Raw genomic sequence first — 24,185 nt, forward strand, 5'->3', positions numbered from 1 at the left:
TGTGTTTTCGATGTTATGTGTGTGTTCGACGGTGTGTGTGTGTTCGACGGTGTGTGTGTGTTCGACGGTGTGTGTGTGTTCGACGGTGTGTGTGTGTGTGTGTGTGTGTGTGTGTGTGTGTGTGTGTGTGTACCCACTCCCCACACTATGATGAGCTGACTATATTTGCGCCTTGATATTTTATTCATGTTCTTACGTTTTATGCTGTTTATTGTGATTCACCACACCCGAGTTTATCGTAATTGAGATAATAAAGTGTTCTATGTCTATGTATTATGTCTAATACACATGCACACACGCACGTAGGCTACAAAAATCCAATCTTGACTTTGAACTTTATATAAACATACATCCTCTTCACAATCAACGAGGACAAACGTAATTTACAAACACCTAAGTACAACAATTTTTCTGTTTTAAAAATTCGGACACACATTTTCTCAAATAATATGAAATTCGCTGAACTTATCTTCTTTTCACTACACCTTATATCTTGATTCCCCAAAAATGGAGTTCTGCCTTTTTAAATTTACCAGTAACACAAACATTCGCTCTGACCAAACTATTTTTGTCCAGCAGTTACACAATCATTAAAAAAACACTACAAAAAGAGTTTTAAGTTAACCGACTTCGCTACCACATAAACATCCTTTTTTTATTGTCCCCAACATTCTGGTCAACGAAATCATTATTATAGACAATCATTCTATTTAAGGACAATCATCACAGCTTTCGTTCAACCAGTTAAAAACAACAATTATAGTAAAAGCTACAGCGCGATCAACGTTTGCCCATTTACGAACTCGCGATGAGATTTGTTTCTTCTGGTCACCAAGCCTACCGTTTACAAACGCATGCGCACTAATTGGGATTCCCCCAATTTTCTCGACCTTGACCTCAGAACTCTCGAAGCCACTACTTCGGCGTTCAATTTAGCTCGTGCATACCGAGTAGCTGGCAACTTTGCTTTCGAAGTTCCCACTTCCAATGTCAAGGGCCTCTCGCTTGACATAATTATACGACGATATCGCATCTCAAGGGTCCTTACCCATCCAAAAGAAACCTCCAGCGCATACTACAATTGCAGGACATTCCGTTTTTAAAGGCAGCTCATTGGGAAATGATCTCAGACACAATATCGAAGACGTGAAATGCGTCAATCGAGCAACTGTCGTAACTTGGCTACAATGAGACGGTCTCCTACCTTGCACCATAGACACGGACTGTGACATTCTTGTTTAATTTAGGTGAAATGCTTAAAACAGAGTGACTCAAAAGCGACAGTTCGATCAGTTACTGACCGAAAAAAACGTGCTCGAGTCATTCGGCGAAGGTGGCGAGCTTTCAAACCAGCACGACTGAATAAGTCAGAATGCCTTTTTTCATCATGCCTCTATTCTACACGAGTAACATAGTGCAGTGGTAACGGTTCCGGACTCTCGTTCATTCGCTCCGGGTTCAAGTTCCGCCGGGAGCTATATATTTTTTTTATTAATCTTTTCCTTTTTAAGCCTCCGCAATTGCATTCCGGCTGCAAAAACCGGGTTTTGCCTCTGTGTTAATTTTATTCATTTGCAAAAGAAACCTTCCTATGCTTTAACAAAATCATATCATGTCTTGACTTTCAACTGTACGCGCGTGTGTATATGTGTGTCACTACGGTGAGTATGTGTGTGTGTGTGTGTGTGTGTGTGTGTGTGTGTGTGTGTGTGTGTGTGTGTGTGTGTGTGTGTGTGTGTGTGTGTGTGTGTGACGTGTCACTTGTGTCATCATAGTTTCAGTGTGTGTATGAGTAGATTGAGAGAGAATGAGAGAAAGTGAGAGAGAGTGAGTGTGTGGTTATTTGTTTGTGACTGTGTGCGTGCGTGTATGGGTGCGTGTGTGTGTGTGTATATGTGTGCGCGCGAGCGCGCGTGTGTGTGTGTGTGTGTGTGTGCAGTGTGTGGTGTGTGTGTGTGTTTATGTGTGCCGTCAGTGTCACTTGTGTCATAGTGTCAGTATGTGCATGAGTGTACGTTTGTCTGTGTGTGCATGTGTCGTAAGAGAGAGAGAGAGAGAGAGAGAGAGAGAGAGAGAGAGAGAGAGAGAGAGAGAGCCTGAGAGAGAGAGAGAGAGAGAGAGAGAGAGAGAGAGAGAGAGTTCTTTATTTGGTGTTTAACGTCGTTTTCAACCACGAAGGTTATATCGCGACGAAGAGAGAGAGAGCGACACTTCTTTGGCAATTTTGGACCAGACAGCGTCTTTATGTTTAACAGTTAGACTGTTCTGTAAACTTGGTGTTTACTGTGTTTTTTTCTAATTAACTGTTCTGAAATTTGGACAGAATAACCGTTCTTTCGTAAAACACTTCTGTCAAGAGTACAGCAATTTCACCATCTGAAAAACTTGAGGTGCAGAACGCCCCTCCGTGTCTACTTTCTTTTTGAGCGGCACACGTGCCTTGCCATTTTCGTTGACTGCCATGTTGATAGAAACGTGCGCATGCGTATTAGTAGGGATTCCCCCAATTTCCCCGACCTTGACCTTAATACTCTCGCTGTCACTACTTTGGCGTTCAAGTCAGTTCATGCATTGTGAACAGTTAGAAAGTTGACTTCGGGAGTTCCCACTTCGAAAAGAGGCCTCTACTTCCAGTGTTTCTTACTTCTAGTTCATGCATACGGGCCCATATGAGTCGCCGCTCCTGCGGCTCGTCAAAAACTGAACGCACTGCAGTGTTTTCAGTCACGAGAATAAAATAGCTTCGTCAATCCACGCGGCAAGGAAGTCGCTCGATTTTTGCGTGCAGCACGAAGTAAACAGACATGCAAGAATAGCGACGGGTTCAAGTTTAGGTCGCTCCAGGAGAAAAATTCTTTTGGATGTTGGCCTTTAACTGGAAAATCAAGTACTAGAAACCTAAAGTTGGGAAAAATCGCTGAGGGGAAGGTAAGCTGTACCCTCCCTCTGCCCTTTGAGCGAAATTGGCTCAGCCTAAATTGACGCTTAGAAAGCGTGCAGAAAGACCTGAGAAAGTACCCAAAGCTGAATCCCTGAAATGAAAAACCAAGATTCAACCTTCGGATAAACAGAGGGGAAGGCGCGGTAAAACCGGGCGCCTGTATGCCATACTGTGACACGTGTGACGTCACTTCGACGGCCTAGCCGAGAAGGCTAAAGAATCTAACAGGGCGAACAAATGCGTACCATTCTGCGATGTAGGAGAAAACTCCTAGCACATTGCAAATTTAAGAAAAATCCAGGGGCCGTCGCAGTGAAGGCTACAACGAGAGTGTAGCCTGTTAACTCGCGGGAGAAAGCCCTGCAAGGCGTTATGCCAAAGAAGAAACACTGACCTCAAGGAATGTGATTCTATTCATTGCTGGCAAAACATAAACAACAAGTCACCGTCTTTTGCGTGTGGGAGAAAAACCACCCCAATGCTCAAGACTTCTGTGCCAAACCTAAGTTTAGCCACATGATGATGATTAAGTTCTTTCCGTAACCTCTCAGAAAGAAAAGCTGAAACTAAGGAATTCTGCGAGTCCTTTGTGCTGCGCAGCGAAAGTCGCCTCAAGAGGTAGGCTTAGCCGGAAAAGACCCGACTGAGAGGCTACGAACAGTAGCTCAGCGAGCCTAATAGAGATTTTGAGTCAGAATGTGAGCCAAAAATTTGGACATGTTCTGGCGATTTGTCGGAACCCAAAGCTTATGACTCTAAAGAGAAAGCGCGATTCCGTAAACCGTAAAAGCCGAGATTGTTTTAACAGCTTGCCTTGTTTTTCCGCCACTGAGGCGAAAAATTAGCGGCCTTAGCAGCTTCACCCAAGAAGGTGAAAAATAAGAGATATGCCGCACCATAGATGGGCGTACCTACCACAAAGCTGCCTAAGGCAGAGGGTCTAACCCTAAGTGTGTTTGCTTAGCTTTGTTACCTTGCCTAAATGAGGCAAAAGTGGCAAGCCGAAGCAGTTCACGGCTCCTCCCAGAAGATGGGGAGGAAAGCACCGTAGCATAAACGTGCGAACACTCCCCTGATGAGCCACAAAAACAAAGAGCGGAGTAGATCCGCCTCTTACTTGTAACCTGAGCCAAGCGATGGCTGACCAGACAAGCAAACCTCTGAAAAGGAAAAGATTAAGGTGACTCAAAAGTGACTCTAAATCTTAAATCCTAGAGGGAAAGGAGAACCTGCCGCGTGCACGGAATGTGCAAATAAAAGCGCTGGGAGGCTCCGCTGCTCAGTAGACTTTAGTCAAAGCGGCTAGAAGCGTCATAACTTCCATCTCCCGTGCGTCACGACAAAACTCGAAGTTGACAAGCGCAGAGAAGATAAACACGAGAAAAAAACTTTGCAAAGTTTTCGAACTCGAAAAGATCAGGTGCTTATTCCCTCAGAGCAAGAGAGAGGACTCAGTATAACGTACTGTTCTACTGTAGCCGTCTTCTCTAACAGACAAGCGACGTCTTTCTCTACCACATCGCCATCAAACTTGAATGAGTCCAATGACAACGCGATAGATCTCGACAGAGATCTCTGCAAGGACTCAGAGAGAGACAATAACTCAAGCAAGCGTAAGCCAGTCTCCTCCAAAGACAAAAGAGAATTCTCCGTAAACGGGAATACTCTGTCTCTGCTGTATCCATCTTGCCGACTGCAAGCTCCGGTGTGACTGGAACGAGGCAAGGCAAACAAGTCAATCAACCTGACTGAGATATGCGGCAGTGTAAACTTCTTAGCCAAACCAGCAGGCAAAGCTGAGGCTAAACACGAAGAAGCCAGGTAAGGCTGAGCTGAAACAGGAGCCAGACCAAGAGCTGTTAACAGCAGTACAGCGTGAAACGCACCGCCATGCTGAACAGTAGCTAGTAGCTTAGAAAGCTCAAACGCTACCAACGGGGATTCCCGAAAACGGAACTGCTGCTTCTCAGAACAGAAACGGAAATCCCCGAAAGCGGAAGGAGGTTGTGCAAACAAACCAACAGATGTTGCAACACCCTCCTCGAAATACCGCGAAGCCACTTCCGCTGCCAAAGCCATTGCTTGCGGAAGTTTAAACGGCATCCGGAAGTCAGAATCTTCATCTTCCTGAACGGAAGCACCGAAATCCGACTCAAAGTCCCGCACATCCGTGCAACCAGGCAACACACTTCCGCCCTGACTATAGACAGGCGAAGCGTTGCCCGGAAGAGACGACACGCGAGGGATGCGATACCCACGCAGTGTGTCCCTAGGGACTGCTTCCGCCCTGGCGGACGGAAGCGGGGAATGCTGCTACGCCGCACCTACCGAACGCAATGTGGTGGTGACAACGAACGCAGTGTGTCCCTAGGGACTGCTTCCGCCCTGACGGACGGAAGCGGGGAATGCTGCGACGCCGCACCTACCGATCGCCATGCGGTGGTGACAACGAACGCAAGTCCCCTGTTCGGTGAGACCGAACACGTATCTGGGCTCACCCCCTGTGCTATCCGCTCGAGCTTACGGAGCGGCATCACACTGGGATGGCTTTCACTCACGGCGCGGCGTACCGGCGTGGCTACTTGCTCCAGTATACGATCTTCGCTTTGGCCGGAGAACCCGGCTACTAACGAAGAATAAATACCTTGATCGTTAACAGGCCGACCACCAGAAGAGGCCTGAGAACGCAGAAGAGAAAAACCGTCGCTGCCATCAAAAGACGCATGCACGTCAGCGGACGTGACTGTGGCCAAAGGAGGAACACGCACCCTGCCCAGGGAACGGGAATCCCCGACACCAGGAGGAAAAGACAGCAGTACTGCCTTGGTCGACGAAAATACTGCTGAAAGTGCTGAAATCTGGGAGCTCAGAGAGCGCAAAAAGGCACAAACACCTAGCTAAATCACCAACAGAGCTAGAACCTGAAGCAACTGTAATTGATTCTAAGACAATTTTGGCATGGGTAAAAAAACAGGCATGTCAACAGAAGCTCATTGAGCGCAAAAACACAGAAACATCTTGCTTATCACTAACAGAGCTAGAACCTGAAGCGACTGTAATTGATTCCGAAGGCAATTTGGCATGGAAAATTCAGGCATGTCAATAATAAAATCGAAAGAAGATTTGACAAGAGATCTGAGACGATAATCACAGCAAAACTCGCACAGGCTTTCGATTTACGGGGAGGCTTATTTGACAGGAGAAGGCTCCGCCACTGGCTTAGAGTTTCCTTTTACCACTAACCGACATGGTGGGTGAAAAGTGTAAACAACAGCTAAGCGCTGGCAAAACCTAAGTCAAACTATCAATGAAAATATCAAAATAGCTCACCCCAAACACACGTAGAGAGCAGAGGAACGTGCACGAGTACCAAGGTGTGGGTCTGACACAAGCAGCATCAGACACAAGGAACTTAGTCGATAAATATCGACAGGGGGCCGACAAATGGTTTAAATGGGAAATGTGTGTATATGGGTGTGGGTTTGAAACAAACAAACAAACCAACCCATGTGAACCCCGGGCCGCAGGCCTTCGATGTAGTGATTGAAAAAAAAGGATGTTCTCAAATGGTTCAATTCTCATTTGGTCTGATTCTCAAATGGTACCGGTATACTCCCCCCCCCCTGGCCGCAGGCCTAGGAGTAAAATTTTATAGACACTGACCTTCTTCCCAGGGGTCATTGACCCAGTTTTAGCTATGAGAGGTGGTTCGCCCAGAGGCTGTAGAGTATACTGGGGCGGTCTCTTTGATGTCTTGAGAGGAAACTTGGCCAGGGTAGTACATGCACCAGAACTGGTGGACACCAAGGACAAACATGAAATCGAAGCAGTTTGCTTTCAGAGAGAACGGTCGTCAGCAACTCAAACTTCTCTGTTTTCTTTTTTTTTTTAAATCTGACTTTCTTTGTGGCCCCCTGACTCCGCCCCTCCCTCTGTAAGGACCCCCCTCCACAAGGACCGATTTTTGTCAACATTTTAAAGGTCGCTAGAGAGGGGTTCCACTGTATGACCTAACCGCTACTGGCAGACGGCCTCAATCTTCACGCGCAAAGACGAGATTAATAGGTGCTCGGTTTTGGTATTTTGAATTACATTACATTAAACCTTTGTTGGGTTTCATGGTCATGGCAACAGCCATAATAATATTACATGATGTATAATATCATATTTCAGCATATGTGAATTACATGTCATCATACTAAACTGTCATACATTTTTATTCCTACATTATTCTGATTGATCACAACCAAACCTACTATCATTGGACACATCCAAATGCAAGCGCCTGTTCTTGACAATTTCGCTCTGATCTAAATATAAAATCAGTGCAATTTCCTGGGTCGGGCTTTGCCACAGACACTCACGGTTTGGCCTGTAGGTAAAATGTACAATGTATTTTCTGATTTGTGCACAAAAGCTTTTTTTCTTTTTTCTTTTTTTTAACATAACAATGTTTAATGTCACCGTATGTTTAAAAGACCATGGTCATATTTGTAAAAAAAATGTTAAATTAGAAAATAAATAACATTTTGGTTCATGATTTTTCCTACACCTGTGCTAAAAATAAGAAATAAAAATGTCGGGTATATAAGTCACTCAAATACAGCTAGGTATGAATGGCTCGGTTTGAGTTTGTTGCAGTTGACCCTGCACAATGCGACATATCATGTTTTTGTTGAACAATTTTGACGTCACCCCTCCCATAGGGTGACGTATTTCACAACTTCCTGTGTTACACAAACTCTGTGATGACCAATTTTGACGTCACCCCTCCCATAGGGTGACGGATTTCACAACTTTCTACAGATGAACAATTTTGACGTCACCCCTCCCATAGGGTGACGGATGTCACAACTTCCTGTGTACACAAACTGATGACGTATTTCACAACAAAATGGCGCTGCCCATGGTCAACCTCGAAACTATCCGTATAGAATGGGGGCGTCCTCGCCCCCATAAAAAACGGCTGAAAAGCCGGAGCGAAAACGAACACGTCCGTGTCCACTGAGCGCTGAAGAGAGTATGAGTATGATTCAAAGATGGCGGCAAGGTCAGGAAGTCACGCGAGACTTCGTTATATTAAAGGGTCAAGGTCGCTCTTTTTTTAGTGTTACCTCCCCTTGTTACCAAGGTGACGATTCAGCGTCCTAGCACTAGACTGAAGTAAATTGCATTTATGTGAGTTGGGATAAGAATGTAATTTAATAGGAAGCGCAGAGGGGAACATTCCTTCATGCGTATTACTCATGCTACTAATTTGCATAGCCAATGACCGTAGACCTCCCAACTAACTGACCTATCATCATTGCTTGCGCACCCCCTTTGTGTCACAGAGATCATACCCACGCCATCAGTCTTCACTTTCCTATCTGTAATTGAACTGGACACATCGCTATCGTGAAGCTTAATTGTGTTTTTCTTCTCATCGCTTTTCCACGTTTTTCTTCGTCCTTGTTCCCAGATAATGTCTACTATCTTTGCCTGCATGTGCCAGAACAATCAACCGAAGATGGCAAACCTATCAGCGTTAATTATAGGGCATTCGATCGGCGCGTGAATAGTTATTACTATCAACAATCATTCGGTTAGGTATCCCTAATGTTACACTTTGGATTGTCGCTTCCAATCCTAACGTAAGACTGTTTGCATGTCCCTCTGGTGTGACCTAAATAGTTGTTTCTATTATTTTTCCCCACTGATGTGCATCACAGAAACAAAAGCCTCCATACCTGGCGTAGTTTCCACAGGTGCAGTTGTGAAAGCTGGAAAACACGAACAAAGTTTTATATACATACAATAAGATATAAAATACATCACAGAGCAATGCTAATTTGCAATTAGCAATGCTAAATGGGCCTTACACATACAGTCTATTGTGGCAACTTGTCGAGTACTTGTGGCTTGTTTAAAATCTTATAAATATAGGCTCAGTCGAAGATCCCTAGAAGCAATGTATAAATCTTTTATTTTACCTCATTTTGATTATTGTGATGTTGTGTGGGATAATTGTACAAAGAAGCTTTCAGATGAGCTGGAGAAGCTGCAACTCGAATCCATTCGAATTATTGTTGGTGCTGTTAAAGGCACTTCACACGAAAAATTGTATACAGAATCTGGCTTTATACCACTTATAGAGCGAAGACGCCGTCACAAATTAATGTTATATTATAAAATGGTCCACGGCAATGTACCAAATTACCTCAACGTTTTATTGCCACCTCTTGTTTCTGACCTAAATCCCTACCACCACAGACACCCACTAGAGCGTAAGACTCCCCAGTGTAAATCAGATTTGTACAAGTCATCTTTTATTCCTTCTGCAACTAGCCTCTGGAATAAGTTGCCTGAAAATATACAACAATGTGATTCTGTTGGTCTGTTCAAGCGACATTTCACAGCTTTTGATATTTCAATATTGCAGGTTAAGACTTGGAATGAGTGATTTACAATATGATATCTTTAATCGCCACCTAGTAAACAACCCGGAATGTTCTTGTGGTTATTTTGCTGAAACTGTTCATCACTATTTGCTATCATGTCCCCTGTTTAATGATGCAAGAACCGCAACAATCGGTACATTAGCTCCAGAATTTGTTAATATTGACACACTCCTGACAGGTGATTCAAACATTTCCATATTTGAAAATAGTGCTATTTTTGTTGCTGTCCAAAGCTATATTGAGAAATCAAAACGCTTTGGGACACCTTAGTTCGATGTTGGTGTGGGTTTTTCTAAATATATTACTTGGGGCCCATCTTTTTTTTTATATTTTGTTGTGTCTTTCGTTCTCGTTTTGTATTTGTTTTCGTTTTCGGTATTGACACAGATTCTGTTCGATAATTCAAACTAAGTTTTCCTTGTTGTTTTTCTCCTTTTCTTTTTTTCCTTTTTTTTATTTTTTTTATTTTTATTTTATTTTATTTTTTTTTTTCCATATATATATATATATATATATTTTTTTTTTTTTTTTGTCATCTCTTTTTCAAAAATTTGTCGCATTGATCATAATCCGCCATGAAATTTCAGGAATGTTTATGTGAGCACTTACCATAAGTTTTAAACTTGTTGTGCTCCTTCTTAATGATGTTGTTATATTGTCATGTGTCTGTTTATGAATAAAATACTGTTTAAAGGAATGCTAATTTGCTGATTTGCACCTCATTTTCGCTGCAACTAACACCCGCAAAAAAGACCTAACAAGACCTCTGTGTTAAGAAGATGTCATTTATTTATACCAGGAAAATCAAATTAACACCAGAGTGTCATTTTCAGAGCAAATCATTATTCTACACTACACGTCATAAAAAGTACACACATACATTTAGCTGTATATCTTTGTGATGCGGCGAGTTATATTTAAACCATGTATATTGCCAGAAAGGTAATTCATTCCCCTACTGTATACAATAAAGAGTTTCCTTTTTCATAAATGAGTGTTTATGCAGTGTACCGGAGACCTAGGATACCCCCCAAAATCAAATTCGCAAAAGCAAACTTGCAGACACTAAAATACACACAAAATCTAAACAAGTAAGAGTGAACCCGTTTTTGATCTCAAATATCAACTGATTTGGTTCAGCTGTTGTGCCTAGCAGTGTTGTTTTGCCATTTTGAAGAAGACTGGTGTCAGCCTTGTCAGAACCAGTAAAAGGCTTGTTTTGCGTCAGTTTGTGTGGGTTATGTGGGTAAAAAACCACGTAGTTTTGTAATGGGTCGTGGGTTTGCTTTTAAATTTGACATGAATATTGTTACTACAATTGCAAAAAAGTGTGTAAAAATATCATGGCGTTTTAATGAGTGTTTTGCACATACTGGAACTTTCAAAAAAGTTTGGTTAAACTGTAATAAATCTTTTCATTATAATTGCAAAATTTCAGCATTTTGCAAACTTCAAACTTCGCTGTGATTGACGTGCCAGTTCAGTCTGCTGCGCTGGACTGGATTTAAGCAGCTGGGGTTCAAAAATACCACTAAAACGAAAGGGGATGTATACTACCAGTAATCTTTGGGAATATCCATGCATTCATTGCGCAGCTAAAGGTATATAGACAGTAACTTACGTGTGGTTGGAACAGTTGGTCTTGTAGTCAGTCCTGTGGGTGGTCCTGTTGGGGTCCCTGTGGGTGGTGTTGGTGGTCCTGTTGGGGTCCCTGTGGGTGGTCCTGGTGGTCCTGTTGGGGTCCCTGTGGGTGGTCCTGATGGCCCTGTTGGGGTCCCTGTGGGTGGTCCTGGTGGTCCTGTTGGGGTCCCTGTGGGTGGTCCTGTTGGGGTCCCTGTGGGTGGTGTTGGTGGTCCTGTTGGGGTCCCTGTGGGTGGTGTTGGTGGTTCTGTTGGGGGCCCTGTGGGTGGTCCTGTTAGGATCCCCGTGGTTTGTACTACTGGTCCTGTGGTTTGTTCAACTGGTGTTCCAGTGGTTCCTGCAACGTATGTCCCATTAATGCATGAACAAACTTCCATCAATACTTCATTAATGTCTCTGCTAACGGCATTACCTTTTGCAATCTTGTCAAACTCCACTGCCTCAAGTTGCCTGAGTGCCGTGTCTCTGTTTGTGTTGTTGCCTTGTCATCTTCATGTAACTTATGCGTAAGTGTATATGAGTGCGCCTTGAGTCGCCCTGTGGTGAGATATGACTGTGCGCGTTATAAATTCTTGTATTATTATTATCATTATTATTATTATTATTATTATTATCATTCACGTTTAATCTTAACTGGGTCCAATTTATTTTTTTAAAAAATGAGCATACCAATTAACAAAACTAAAATCACCTTCACAAAATCCCCTCAATCACAACACTCTTGGCTTACCTGTCGTGAGTTTCTCGCAGAACACAACAGGTTTGGGCTCAGGTGTGTTATCCACTACAACAACTCTGACAGGGCCGTACTTGTTGATAGGGAAGTCGTCCTTGTCATCCGGCTGTAAAACAAATTCAATCAGAACATAAACTTTCTGAGACAAAACATTCCTGCAATCAATCATTCTGTGATTGTACAGGTGTAAAAGAACTTACTGTCTTGCCCTTTGAAATGTAAGTAACTAAGTAATACATTGTACAGTGCCAATTACAGACAAGTTTTATTTTAGGCTTAGCTACCCACATCATTAAATTAAACCACATCTTTGTTAAATATATAAAGGCATTTAACAAGTTATTATGGCTAGGTTTCAATTCGGTATTTCAGAACAAGCTGTGCACGCATACTGATATAAAAGGCATGATGACTATGATAGGATGAGTCCGTTTTGCAAGGACAACAAGAAGATCAAGTTCATTTTGGTTTTTGTATTGCCGGTATTTGAATAATTTAAGACAACACTTTATTCTATTTAAACATAAAAGAAAACCAAACCTCTTTTGCCTTAGTTTGCTTTCAGCCTCTTCACAAGTCGACGTTGTTAGATATGTGTCGATGCATTTGTAAAAAGCATTTTAGCTAAGAGAAACAGTAACCTCTCACTTAAATGTCGTGTAGACTGAATTGATATTATTGTTCGATTTATTTACCTGTTGCATATGTGGAGTGAAATTATAGTTTATGCACCTCTTTTGTTCACACCCCTTCATAAGGGTAATGGCCAAACAAAATAAACCACTTGCGTCGTTGCGTCTCCATCCCTCCCCTCTCTCTCTGTCTGTCTGTCTGTCTGTCTGTCTGTCTGTCTGTCTGTCTGTCTGTCTGTCTGTCTGTCTGTCTGTCTGTCTGTCTGTCTGTCTGTCTCTCTCTCTCTCTCTCTCTCTCAAACAAACAATTGGACGCTGACACAGAACTACAGCCAGAATCTTACTTTGGATTGCTCCAACACATCCCGTGGATCGTCAACTTTGATTGGGCTGTCGTCTTTGGGGGTCACCTTGTACACCTTGGGAACCTTACCATCCTCTTCAGGAAGCTCAGCCACCAACTCGGCGTTGGGGTCCTCTTTTACTGCACATCAAATAACCTTGCCAGTCAACACTTTAAATCATAATCTCTACGCCTGTTATCCATGTCCCCAACTTCAACATTATCCAAAACAATGAACATCGCAAGCACCTCTTCCTCTCTCACTATAATAAACAATACGTTGGCTCATCAAAAGAAACAAGAAATAACAGGGCAAGGAACTTTTTTTCGGATTGGTTTTATTGTATTAGGAAGATTTGTGAGGTTGAGTTGATAAGTTTGTGGTGGAATTTCCAATATTTCGGAGAACATTTGCTTCACAGATCTTCCTACTACAATAAAACCCATCCCAAAAAATGGAATAAAATGAATTCGTGAATACATTCCCCAAAATAAAAACATCAATTTAGCTAAGCAAACAGTTAAATTCTCCTCGTGTTGCAGCGCTTGAGAAATGGAACTGAAGAATCAAAAACAAATTAGGCAGACCACTATTTCAAGACTTCCTCATTTACATTTCAAAATTAAAACGGTCATTTGATTTGCCTTTCAAAATGGAAATTTAATTAAGTTTTTGAGGATGAAAACCGCTTGTTCATTTCAATGCTGGTCATTCTCTCAGATGTCAGGAGACTGGTTCCGCATAACTCTCACCTACTCTATTACACATGTCGCATGCATTTAGAGCGCTAACTTCCCTTTGTCTATCAGATTTTTCAGAGAAATGAAGCAAGACAAAACTGCTGCATAAAGATACCCGTAAATCAATCTTTTTCTTCTGACATCAGATTTCTGAGACATATATAAACCCGGAAAAGTGCCCTCCTTACATTGTTACGTATCACTGGTAAAACATCACATACAAAGACATATGATATGTTGCAACAAAAGCTGCAGAACCTTCGGAATTCGACTTACCCACATCCTGTGGTGTACGTGATCCATCTGTTGGCTTTTCGGGTGTTTCTGTAGGAACAAGGATAACAAAGATTAACAATCGTGTCTCAATAGGAAACAACATATTTATGAGAAAAAACATTTTGTTTGTCTTGCAAACTGATTTATTTTGAACATAACTAACACAGAAAGCGTAACATAAAGAGCAGCGCATATGAAAGTAGCGTTATATCCTATTATATCCAGTAAAATAACATGATATAATTACCAAGTGTAAAATGAAAGAAATTCTACCATTTCTTTCTTGAGGAAAAAGAATTGCAACTGCAGAAAATAATGTCCTTTTTTCATTTATAACCACTGTAAAATTGCCAAACAAAATGCTTTCTACGTGACTAAATATTCTCACCTCCTGGCCTGACGATGATCAGCAGTGGCTCGTTGGGGGTTGGTTTGAACTGTTTGGTCTGAAAGTCGAGCACAACACTTTGAGACTATTTGAATAAAATCTGTATCTTACACACGATAGGCAACTGATCATCAGCAAACACAAAGTAACCTAGAGGATATGCAACAACCATTAGTAGCACATGGAACATACGTAAAGTAAACTGAAAAGTATCAAGAAACTTATACACACACACACACACACACACACACACACACACACACACACACACACACACACACACACACACACACACACACACACACACACCTCATGATGGCTCCACTGAAGAAAAGATTTCACAGTAAACTGAAAGGTATAAAGAAACTTATACACACACACAAACACAAACACACACACACACACGCACATGCACGCACACACACACACAAACAAACAAACACACACACACACACACACACACACGCACACGCACACACACACACACACACACACACACACACACACACACACACACCTCTGGATCTGGCTCCACTGAAGAAAAGACTTCACCGTCGGGTGTATCGTTTTCATCTTCATCAGGGACGTCTTCAACAAAAGTACCAGTTGGGAAGTCGTTGACTTCTACATAGATGTCAGGCTTCTTTCCTTCGATGGGACCTGGGCCGCCTGGTACTTGTGGACTCATCTCCTGTGGGCATCCAGTCTCTGTGGGTTCTGAAATCGACCACACCAAAAGATTGTAACATGCACTTACTATGTTAAAGACCTGCTTTTTGACGCAGACATGAACTCATAAACACTTTAACAATTGAGCAGTGGCACGCTGACATGCTTCACGTCTGACAAACTTGCCAACTTGCAAGTGTCTGTAGTGTTTCAGCTGGGGTTCAAAAACACTTGAGTTTGTTAAGAGAGGGACCACTCAAACGAAAGGGAATGTATAGTGCCAGTAATCTTTGGGAATATCTATGCATTCATTGGGCAGCTAAAGGTATATAGACAGTAACTTACGTGTGGTTGGAACACTTGGTCCTGTAGTCAGTCCTGTTGGGGTCCCTGTGGGTGGTGTTGGTGGTCCTGTTGGGGTCCCTGTGGGTGGTCCTGATGGGGTCCCTGTGGGTGGTCCTGATGGGGTCCCTGTGGTTTGTTCTACTGGTCCTGTGGTTTGTTCAACTGGTGTTCCAGTGGTTCCTGCAACGTATGTCCCATTAATGCATGAACAAACTTCCATCAATACTTCATTAATGTCTCTGCTAACGGCATTACCTTTTGCAATCTTGTCAAACTCCACTGCCTCAAGTTGCCTGAGTGCCGTGTCTCTGTTTGTGTTGTTGCCTTGTCATCTTCATGTAACTTATGCGTAAGTGTATATGAGTGCGCCTTGAGTCGCCTTGTGGTGAGATATGACTGTGCGCGTTATAAATTCTCGTATTATTATTATCATTATTATTATTATTATTATTATTATTATCATTCACGTTTAATCTTAACTGGGTCCAATTTATTTTTAAAAAAAATGAGCATACCAATTAACAAAACTAAAATCACCTTCACAAAATCCCCTCAATCACAACACTCTTGGCTTACCTGTCGTTAGTTTCTCGCAGAACACAACAGGTTTGGACTCAGGTGTGTTATCCACTACAACAACTCTGACAGGGCCGTACTTGTTGATAGGGAAGTCGTCCTTGTCATCCGGCTGTAAAACAAATTCAATCAGAACATAAACTTTCTGAGACAAAACGTTCCTGCAATCAATCATTCTGTGATTGTACAGGTGCAAAAGAACCTACTGTCTTGCTCTGTCAATGTTACAACTAAGTAACTAAACAATCAATTGTACAGTGCCAATTACAGACATGTTTTATTTCAGGCTTAACTACCCACCTCATCAAATCAAACCATATCTTTGTTAAATACATCAAGGCATTTAACAAGTTATTATGACTAGGTTTCAATTTGGCATTTCAGAACTAGCTGTGCACGCTTACTAATATAAAAGGCATAATGACAATGATAGGATGAGTCCATTTTGCAAGGACAAACAAAAAGATAAAGTCCAGTCTGGTTTTTGTATTGCCGGTATTTGAATAATTAAAGAGAACACTTTATTCCATTTAAATATTATAGAAAACCAAACTTCTTTTGCCTTAGTTTGCTTTTAGTCCCTTCACAAGGCGACGTAGTTAGATATGTGTCAATGCATTTGTATCAAGCATTTTAGCAAAGAGAAACAGTAACCTCTCCCTTAAATCTCGTGTAGAGTGAATTGATATTATTGTACGATTTATTTACCTGTTGCATATGTGGAGTGCAAGTTTAGTTTAAGCACCTCTTTTGTTCACACCCCTTCATGAGGGTAATTGCCAAACAAAATAAACCACTTGCGTCGTTGCGTCTCCATCCCTCCCCTCTCTCTCTGTCTGTATGTCTGTCTGTCTGTCTGTCTGTCCGTCTGTCTGTCTGTCTGTCTGTCTGTCTGTCTGTCTGTCTGTCTGTCTGTCTCTCTCTCTCTCTCTCTCAAACAAACAATTGGACGCTGACACAGAACTACAGCCAGAATCTTACTTTGGATTGCTCCAACACATCCCGTGGATCGTCAACTTTGATTGGGCTGTCGTCTTTGGGGGTCACCTTGTACACCTTGGGAACCTTACCATCCTCTTCAGGAAGCTCAGCCACCAACTCGGCGTTGGGGTCCTCTTTTACTGCACATCAAATAACCTTGCCAGTCAACACTTTAAATCATAATCTCTACGCCTGTTATCCATGTCCCCAACTTCAACATTATCCAAAACAATGAACATCGCAAGCACCTCTTCCTCTCTCACTATAATAAACAATATGTTGGCTCATCAAAAGAAACAAGAAATAACAGGGCAAGGAACTTTTTTTCGGATTGGTTTTATTGTATTAGGAAGATTTGTGAGGTTGAGTTGATAAGTTTGTGGTGGAATTTCCAATATTTCGGAGAACATTTGCTTCACAGATCTTCCTACTACAATAAGACCCATCCCAAAAAATGGAATAAAATGAATTCGTGAATACATTCAACAAAATAAAAACATCAATTTAGCTAAGCAAAGAATTAATCATTCCTCGTGTTGCAGCGCTTGAGAAAGGGAACTGAAGAATCGTAAAAATTAACCAGACCACTATTTTAAGACTTCCTCATTTACATTTCAAAATTAAAACGGTCATTTGATTTGCATTTCAAAATGGAAATTTAATTAAGTTTTTGAGGATGAAAATCGCTTGTTCATTTCAATGCTGGTCATTCTCTCAGATGTCAGGAGACTGGTTCGGCATAACTCTCACCTACTCTATTACACATGTCGAATGCATTTAGAGCGCTTACTTCCCTTTGTCTATCAGATTTGTCAGAGAAATGAAGCAAGACAAAACTGCTGCATAAAGATACCCGTAAATCAATCTTTTTCTTCTGACATCAGATTTCTGAGACATATATAAACCCGGAAAAGTGCCCTCCTTATATTGTTACGTATCACTGGTAAAACATCACATACAAGGACATATGATATGTTGCAACAAAAGCTGCAGAACCTTCGAATTGGACTTACCCACATCCTGTGGTGTACGTGATCCATCTGTTGGTTGTTCGGGTGTTTCTGTAGGAACAAGGATAACAAAGATTAACAATCGTGTCTCAATAGGAAACAACATATTTATGAGAAAAAACATTTGGTTTGTCTTGCAAACTGATTTATTTTGAACATAACTAACACAGAAAGCGTAACATAAAGAGCAGCGCATATGAAAGTAGCGTTATATCCTATTATATCCAGTAAAATAACATGATATAATTACCAAGTGTAAAATGAAAGAAATTCTACCATTTCTTTCTTGAGGAAAGAGATATGCAACTGCAGAAAATAATGTCCTCTTTTCATTTATAACCACTGTAAAATTGTCAAACACAATGCTTTCTACGTGACTAAATATTCTCACCTCCTGGCCTGACGATGATCAGCAGTGGCTCGTTGGGGGTTGGTTTGAACTGATTGGTCTGAAATTCGAGCACAACACTTAGAGACTATTTAAATAAAGTCTGTATCTTACACAGGACAGGCAACTGATCATAAGCAAACACAAAGAGTAACCGAGAGGATATGCAACAACCATTAGTAGCACATGGAACATACGTAAAGTAAACTGAAAGGTATCAAGAAACGTATATACACACACACACACTCACACACACACACACACACACACACACACACACACACACCTCAGGATGGCTCCACTGAAGAAAAGATTTCACAGTAAACTGAAAGGTATAAAGAAACTTATACACACACACAAACACAAACACACACACACACACGCACATGCACGCACACACACACACACACACAAACACACACACACACATTAACACACACATTAACACACACATTAACACACACACACACACACACACACACACACACACACACCTCTGGATCTGGCTCCACTGAAGAAAAGACTTCACCGTCGGGTTTATCGTTTTCATCTTCATCAGGGACGTCTTCAACAAAAGTACCAGTTGGGAAGTCGTTGACTTCTACGAAGGTGCCAGGCTTCTCTCCTTCGATGGGACCCGGGCCTCCTGGTACTTGTGGACTCATCTCCTGTGGGCATCCAGTCTCTGTGGGTTCTGAAATCGACCACACCAAAAGATTGTAACATGCACTTACTATGTTAAAGACCTGCTTTTTGACGCAGACATGAACTCATAAACACTTTAACAATTGAGCAGTGGCACGCTGACATGCTTCACGTCTGACAAACTTGCCGACTTGCAAGTGTCTGTAGTGTTTCAGCTGGGGTTCAAAAACACTTGAGTTTGTTAAGAGAGGGACCACTCAAACGAAAGGGAATGTATAGTGCCAGTAATCTTTGGGAATATCCATGCATTCATTGGGCAGCTAAAGGTATATAGACAGTAACTTACGTGTGGTTGGAACACTTGTTCCTGTAGTCAGTCCCGTGGGTGGTGTTGGTGGTCCTGTTGGGGGCCCTGTGGGTGGTCCTAGTGGTCTTGTTGGGGTCCCTGTGGGTGGTCCTGTAGGGGTCCCTGTGGTTTGTTCTACTGGTCCTGTGGTTGGTCGTACTGGTGTTCCAGTTGTTCCTGCAACGTATGTCCCATTAATGCATTAACAACCTTCCATCAATACTACATTGATGTCTATGCTAAGGGCATTACCTTTTGCAATCTTGTCAAACTCCACTGCCTCAAGCTGCCTGAGTGCCGTGTCTCTGTTTGTGTTGTTGCCTTGTCATCTTCATGTAATTTATGCGTAAATGTATATGAGTGCGCCTTGAGTCGCCTTGTGGTGAGATATGTGCGCGTTACAAATTCTCGTATTATTATTATCATTATTATTATTATTATCAATCACGTATAATCCTAACTGGGTCCAATTTATTTTTTTTTAAAAATGAGCATACCAATTAACAAAACTAAAATCACCTTCACAAAATGCACTCAATCACAACACTGTTGGCTTACCTGTCGTTAGTTTCTCGCAGAACACAACAGGTTTGGACTCAGGTGTGTTATCCACTACAACAACTCTGACAGGGCCGTACTTGTTGATAGGGAAGTCGTCCTTGTCATCCGGCTGTAAAACAAATTCAATCAGAACATAAACTTTGTCAGACAAACGTTCCTGCAATCAATCATTCTGTGATTGTACAAGTGTAAAAGAACTTACTGTCTTGCCCTTTGAAATGTAAGTAACTAAGTAATACATTGTACAGTGCCAATTACAGACAAGTTTTATTTTAGGCTTAGCTACCCACATCATTAAATTAAACCACATCTTTGTTAAATATATAAAGGCATTTAACAAGTTATTATGGCTAGGTTTCAATTCGGTATTTCAGAACAAGCTGTGCACGCATACTGATATAAAAGGCATGATGACTATGATAGGATGAGTCCGTTTTGCAAGGACAACAAGAAGATCAAGTTCATTTTGGTTTTTGTATTGCCGGTATTTGAATAATTTAAGACAACACTTTATTCTATTTAAACATAAAAGAAAACCAAACCTCTTTTGCCTTAGTTTGCTTTCAGCCTCTTCACAAGTCGACGTTGTTAGATATGTGTCGATGCATTTGTAAAAAGCATGTAATTTAAAAGAAACAGTAACCTCTCAGTTAAATGTTGTGTAGAGTGAATTGATATTATTGTCCGATGTATTTACCTGTTGCATATGTGGAGTGCAAGTTTAGTTTAAGCACCTCTTTTGTTCACACCCCTTCATGAGGGTAATTGCCAAACAAAATAAACCACTTGCGTCGTTGTGTCTCCATCCCTCCCCTCTCTCTCTGTCTGTCTGTCTGTCTGTCTGTCTGTCTGTCTGTCCGTCCGTCTGTCTGTCTGTCTGTCTGTCTGTCTGTCTGTCTGTCTGTCCGTCTGTCTGTCTGTCTGTCTGTCTGTCTGTCTGTCTGTCACTCTCTCTCTCTCTCTCTCAAACAAACAATTGGACGCTGACACAGAACTACAGCCAGAATCTTACTTTGGATTGCTCCAACACATCCCGTGGATCGTCAACTTTGATTGGGCTGTCGTCTTTGGGGGTCACCTTGTACACCTTGGGAACCTTACCATCCTCTTCAGGAAGCTCAGCCACCAACTCGGCGTTGGGGTCCTCTTTTACTGCACATCAAATAACCTTGCCAGTCAACACTTTAAATCATAATCTCTACGCCTGTTATCCATGTCCCCAACTTCAACATTATCCAAAACAATGAACATCGCAAGCACCTCTTCCTCTCTCACTATAATAAACAATATGTTGGCTCATCAAAAGAAACAAGAAATAACAGGGCAAGGAACTTTTTTTCGGATTGGTTTTATTGTATTAGGAAGATTTGTGAGGTTGAGTTGATAAGTTTGTGGTGGAATTTCCAATATTTCGGAGAACATTTGCTTCACAGATCTTCCTACTACAATAAGACCCATCCCAAAAAATGGAATAAAATGAATTCGTGAATACATTCAACAAAATAAAAACATCAATTTAGCTAAGCAAAGAATTAATCATTCCTCGTGTTGCAGCGCTTGAGAAAGGGAACTGAAGAATCGTAAAAATTAGCCAGACCACTATTTCAAGACTTCCTCATTTACATTTCAAAATTAAAACGGTCATTTGATTTGCCTTTCAAAATGGAAATTTAATTAAGTTTTTGAGGATGAAAACCGCTTGTTCATTTCAATGCTGGTCATTCTCTCAGATGTCAGGAGACTGGTTCCGCATAACTCTCACCTACTCTATTACACATGTCGAATGCATTTAGAGCGCTTACTTCCCTTTGTCTATCAGATTTGTCAGAGAAATGAAGCAAGACAAAACTGCTGCATAAAGATACCCGTAAATCAATCTTTTTCTTCTGACATCAGATTTCTGAGACATATATAAACCCGGAAAAGTGCCCTCTTTATATTGTTACGTATCACTGGTAAAACATCACATACAAGGACATATGATATGTTGCAACAAAAGCTGCAGAACCTTCGGAATTGGACTTACCCACATCCTGTGGTGTACGTGATCCATCTGTTGGTTGTTCGGGTGTTTCTGTAGGAACAAGGATAACAAAGATTAACAATCGTGTCTCAATAGGAAACAACATATTTATGAGAAAAAAGATTTTGTTTGTCTTGCAAACTGATTTATTTTGAACATAACTAACACAGAAAGCGTAACATAAAGAGCAGCGCATATGAAAGTAGCGTTATATCCTATTATATCCAGTAAAATAACATGATATAATTACCAAGTGTAAAATGAAAGAAATTCTACCATTTCTTTCTTGAGGAAAAAGAATTGCAACTGCAGAAAATAATGTCCTCTTTTTATCTATAACCACTGTAAAATTGCCAAACAAAATGCTTTCTACGTGACTAAATATTCTCACCTCCTGGCCTGACGATGATCAGCAGTGGCTCGTTGGGGGTTGGTTTGAACTGTTTGGTCTGAAATTCGAGCACAACACTTAGAGACTATTTAAATAAAATATGTATCTTACACACGCCAGGCATCCGATCGTCAGCAAATACAAAGAGTAACCTAGAGGATATATGCAACCATTAGTAGCATATGGAAAATACGGTATCAATAAACTTATACACACACACACACACACACAAACACACACACACACACACACACACACAAACACACACACATACACATTAACACACACACACAGACACACACATTTAATAACACACACACACACACACAGACACACACACACACACACACACACACACACACACACACACACACACACCTCTGGATCCGGCTCCACTGAAGAGAAGACTTCACCGTCGGGTTTATCGTTTTCATCTTCATCAGGGACGTCTTCAACAAAAGTACCAGTTGGGAAGTCGTTGACTTCTACGAAGGTGCCAGGCTTCTCTCCTTCGATGGGACCCGGGCCTCCTGGTACTTGTGGACTCATCTCCTGTGGGCATCCAGTCTCTGTGGGTTCTGAAATCGACCACACCAAAAGATTTGTAACATTTACTTACAATGTTAAAGACCTGCTTTTTAATGTAGACATGAACTCATTATCACTTTAACAATTGAGCAGTGGCACGCTGACATGCTTCACGTCTGACAAACATGCCAACTTGCAAGTGTCTGTAGTGTTTAAGCTGGGGTTCAAAAACACTTGAGTTTGTTAAGAGAGGGACCACTCAAACGAAAGGGAATGTATAGTGCCAGTAATATTTGGGAATATCCATGCATTCATTGGGCAGCTAAAGGTATATAGACAGTAACTTACGTGTGGTTGGAACACTTGTTCCTGTAGTCAGTCCTGTGGGTGGTCCTGTTGGGGTCCCTGTGGGTGGTGTTGGTGGTTCTGTTGGGGTCCCTGTGGGTGGTGTTGGTGGTTCTGTTGGGGGCCCTGTGGGTGGTCCTGTTAGGATCCCCGTGGTTTGTATTACTGGTCCTGTGGTTTGTTCAACTGGTGTTCCAGTGGTTCCTGCAACGTATGTCCCATTAATGCATGAACAAACTTCCATCAATACTTCATTAATGTCTCTGCTAACGGCATTACCTTTTGCAATCTTGTCAAACTCCACTGCCTCAAGTTGTCTGAGTGCCGTGTCTCTGTTTGTGTTGTTGCCTTGTCATCTTCATGTAACTTATGCGTAAGTGTATATGAGTGCGCCTTGAGTCGCCTTGTGGTGAGATATGACTGTGCGCGTTATAAATTCTCGTATTATTATTATCATTATTATTATTATTATTATTATTATTATTATTATTATTATTATTATTATTATCAATCACGTTTAATCTTAACTGGGTCCAATTTATTTTAAAAAATGAGCATACCAATTAACAAAACTAAAATCACCTTCACAAAATCCCCTCAATCACAACACTCTTGGCTTACCTGTCGTGAGTTTCTCGCAGAACACAACAGGTTTGGGCTCAGGTGTGTTATCTACTACAACAACTCTGACAGGGCCGTACTTGTTGATAGGGAAGTCGTCCTTGTCATCCGGCTGTAAAACAAATTCAATCAGAACATAAACTTTCTGAGACAAAACATTCCGGCAATCAATCATTCTGTGATTGTACAGGTGTAAAATAATTTACTGTCTTGCCCTTTAAAATGTAAGTACCTAAGTAATACATTGTAAAGTGCCAATTACAGACAAGTTTTATTTCAGGCTTAACTACCCACATTATCAAATTAAACCATATCTTTGTTAAATATATAAAGGCATTCAACAAGCTATTATGGCTAGGTTTCAATTCGGTATTTCTGAAAAAAGCTCTGCACGCTTACTGATATAAAAGGCATGATGACTATGATAGGATGAGTCCATTTTGAAAGGACAACAAGAAGATGAAGTCCATTTTGTTTTTGTATTACCGGTATTTGAATAATTTAAGACAACACTTTCTTCTATTTAAACAATATAGAAAACCAAACCTTTGTCGCCTTAGTTTGCTTTTAGTCCCTTCACAAGTCGACGTTGTTAGATATGTGTCGATGCATTTGTAT

At 41.4% G+C, this 24,185-nt stretch overlaps 2 protein-coding genes across 2 annotated transcripts in view; both read right to left on the reverse strand.

Annotated features, from left to right (window-relative positions):
• The window catches only part of LOC138977152 (mucin-2-like), a 49,740-nt gene extending 35,887 nt beyond the window's left edge, over positions 1-13,853 (reverse strand). Inside the window, exons 1-5 of the mRNA XM_070350062.1 lie at positions 13,751-13,853; positions 12,735-12,874; positions 11,753-11,864; positions 11,003-11,359; positions 8,671-8,703 (exon numbers count right to left, since the gene is read on the reverse strand). Coding sequence (XP_070206163.1) covers positions 8,671-8,703; positions 11,003-11,359; positions 11,753-11,864; positions 12,735-12,874; positions 13,751-13,853 — 745 coding nt within the window. The remainder of the gene's footprint in view (positions 1-8,670; positions 8,704-11,002; positions 11,360-11,752; positions 11,865-12,734; positions 12,875-13,750) is intronic.
• Positions 13,854-15,126: 1,273 nt separating this feature from the next.
• On the reverse strand, positions 15,127-24,067 carry LOC138977153 (mucin-2-like). The gene is made up of 14 exons (XM_070350063.1): positions 23,568-24,067; positions 22,950-23,150; positions 22,452-22,651; positions 22,074-22,131; positions 21,686-21,733; positions 20,672-20,811; positions 19,657-19,768; positions 19,099-19,275; positions 18,602-18,801; positions 18,111-18,168; positions 17,723-17,770; positions 16,710-16,849; positions 15,729-15,840; positions 15,127-15,332 (listed from the first exon to the last, which is right to left on the reverse strand). The coding sequence occupies exons 1-14, from the start codon at positions 23,740-23,742 to the stop codon at positions 15,127-15,129; spliced, it is 1,875 nt and encodes a 624-aa protein (XP_070206164.1). The 5' UTR covers positions 23,743-24,067.
• Positions 24,068-24,185: the final 118 nt, after the last annotated feature.

The sequence above is a fragment of the Littorina saxatilis genome, linkage group LG9 (genome assembly GCF_037325665.1).
Source record: "Littorina saxatilis isolate snail1 linkage group LG9, US_GU_Lsax_2.0, whole genome shotgun sequence".
NCBI classification, from domain to species: Eukaryota; Metazoa; Mollusca; class Gastropoda; order Littorinimorpha; family Littorinidae; genus Littorina; species Littorina saxatilis.